A 2,221-nucleotide genomic window follows, 5' to 3' on the forward strand; every position below is an offset into this window, starting at 1 on the left:
GATTTGGGATCCATAGGAATTTGGTGGAATCCCGAGGATAAGTCTAGGGCGGAAAAGAATTTTGAGTTTCCTAACTGCGATATTATGTCATCTATGTCGGGTAGTGGATATGCGTCTTGGTCCGTAAGTTCGTTAATTTTTCTGAAGTCAGTTACAATTCTCCATTTCTGTTTTCCCGAGGCGTCCTGTTTCTTTGGTACAACCCATACTGGGGAATAATATGTAGAGTCGGAAGGTTCTATAATGTTTTTCCTAAGCATTTCGTCCATCTGTCGCCTAATTTCTGTTTTGTGGCATTCAGGGGGTCGGTAGGATTTAGTGTTTATGATTTTGTTCTCTTTTAGGGTAATTGTATGTTTAGCAAGTGAAGTGCACGGTAAGAGTTCTGTTTCGAGATTGAAGACGTCCAAATAGTAAAGTAATATCTTTTCAATTGGTTCTCTGAGAACCTTTTCTATATGTGAAAGTCTAACTAGATCTCTGAATGTAGAAATTTGATTGTAGGTGTTGGAATTTTCGATACAATTAGTGATTTTTAAGTTGGACTCACCACCATTGATAAAGCATACTGGAGTCGGTCTTCCTTCTAGGTACACTGTCTTTGATATGGCTTGCCCAGGTGATATGATCGTTGCCGGTTGTAACAAAATAGTATTATTGTTTAGTTTTAATCTGTTGTTGGAAAGATTGAATTTAAACTGTCGTAATGCGGGGAAACCTAATATTCCATCTTCTATTAGCGGAAAATCATCATCTATTATATGGAAGTCTATCTTTTTGTCAAACAGATCTATAATGACGCGTTCGGAAGTTTCGAATTCAGAGTGTCCCATTGTGAATTTCTTCACAGGTACCGGTTCTGTTCTTGCTGTCCATTTTCGCTTAAGCAGGTTGATTCCTGCCCCTGAGTCGACAAGAAATGTTCGTTTCGGTTGTCCGGCTGGTCCAAGGAGCACTGTGGGTAGTTCTCCTGTAGTTGCATTGATCCTGATTCTTTCGTTTCCATCTGGACGAAGTTGATTGGGGGTGCTCGTTGTTGTAGGCCTGGTGTTCGAAAATTTGGACATTGGTTTGACCTGTGTCCAAAGCGTTTGCACTTGAAACATTGTATCTGGGCTCGTTCTTCTAACGGTGCTCGTCGAAAGCCCGTTTTAGGTTGTTGGGCGAAACCATTTTGAATCGCTCTGGGCGGTGTGGACGTGAAATTTGCTACTGGTCGTGGTCGATTATCGGGGCGAATGGTCCGTTGCTTGCGGGTTCTGTGCTCATGGAAGTATCTTTCAATTTCGATGGCGCGTTTCTCGGCTTCAATAAAATTCTGCGGCGGAGTGGTCAGTAGTATTTGTCCTATTTCTAATTTTAATCCGCGAACAAAGTCCGTTATCGAGTCTTTCAAGATTCTGTCGCTCACGGCGCGTCTGTTCATTTCATCTGGGTATTCATTAGTAATGCTGTGCTGTAATTCATTGTATGCTCGTCTAAACCGAGTAATATAGCTCTGTACGCCTTCATTAAACCCTTGTCTAGTGTCTCGTAATTGATCCTGGTTTTCACGGACCGAGGTTCGAGTCGCTAAGTTCTGTCGTAATGCTTGGTATAAATGTGCGTATTCTGAAATGTGCACACTACGTATTGCCATAGCTGCTTTTCCCGAAATTCTCTCAGTCTTAATCATTCTTAGCAGTAAGTACTGTTCGCTGCACATTACCCTCATCTCTTCGACTTCTCTAACGAATTCTTCCACTCCTATATCATTTTCGCCGTTGAGTGATGATATACATCTTATTACATCTGTAGCTTTAAGCTCTGGTTGCGTAGAACGTTGGAGGAACGCTCTGCCCTCGGGTGATTGGGGTGGCTGAGTCATTGGAGGGGGTTCTCGGAAGACTGATTGATCCGTAGTGGTGGGGTTTATTTCATCTATAGTTATCAGGGAGCTGGCTTCTGATCCGTTTCTCATTTGCATGTTTGCTAACTTATCGCTTATTCGTGCGATCTCTGCTTCGAGTCGGTTAAATCGTTGCGTGGAACTCTCGCTCTCTTTCTGCCATGCGTCTATTATAGCTCTAACTGTTGGGTCTATCCCACTACTAGTTAAAGCGGCGTCAACCATTTCGGTATTACTTTCTTGTGGCGTTGCCATTGTTATACTACTTGTACTGTCTGTGCAATTTGACAAAAGAGTTCAGCGTTTGCTCACCTTGATCGTTTAGCCCGTAGG

General features: G+C 42.6%; 1 protein-coding gene across 1 annotated transcript; it reads right to left on the bottom strand.

Moving 5' to 3' along the window:
• Positions 1-230: 230 nt before the first annotated feature.
• LOC117215228 lies at positions 231-1,264 on the bottom strand. Its single transcript, XM_033461623.1, has 2 exons — positions 402-1,264; positions 231-369 (listed from the first exon to the last, which is right to left on the bottom strand). Exons 1-2 carry the CDS (start codon positions 1,104-1,106, stop codon positions 358-360), a joined length of 717 nt encoding a protein of 238 aa, XP_033317514.1. The 5' UTR covers positions 1,107-1,264; the 3' UTR covers positions 231-357.
• Positions 1,265-2,221: the final 957 nt, after the last annotated feature.

This window comes from Bombus bifarius, unplaced genomic scaffold (assembly GCF_011952205.1).
Source record: "Bombus bifarius isolate JDL3187 unplaced genomic scaffold, Bbif_JDL3187 scf7180000009456_frag, whole genome shotgun sequence".
Classification (NCBI taxonomy): domain Eukaryota; kingdom Metazoa; phylum Arthropoda; class Insecta; order Hymenoptera; family Apidae; genus Bombus; species Bombus bifarius.

What these genes read in the sequence shown, in the direction of transcription:
- LOC117215228 (XM_033461623.1), bottom strand. Translation starts at nt 1,106, where the DNA reads ATGTTTCAAGTGCAAACGCTTTGGACACAGGTCAAACCAATGTCCAAA.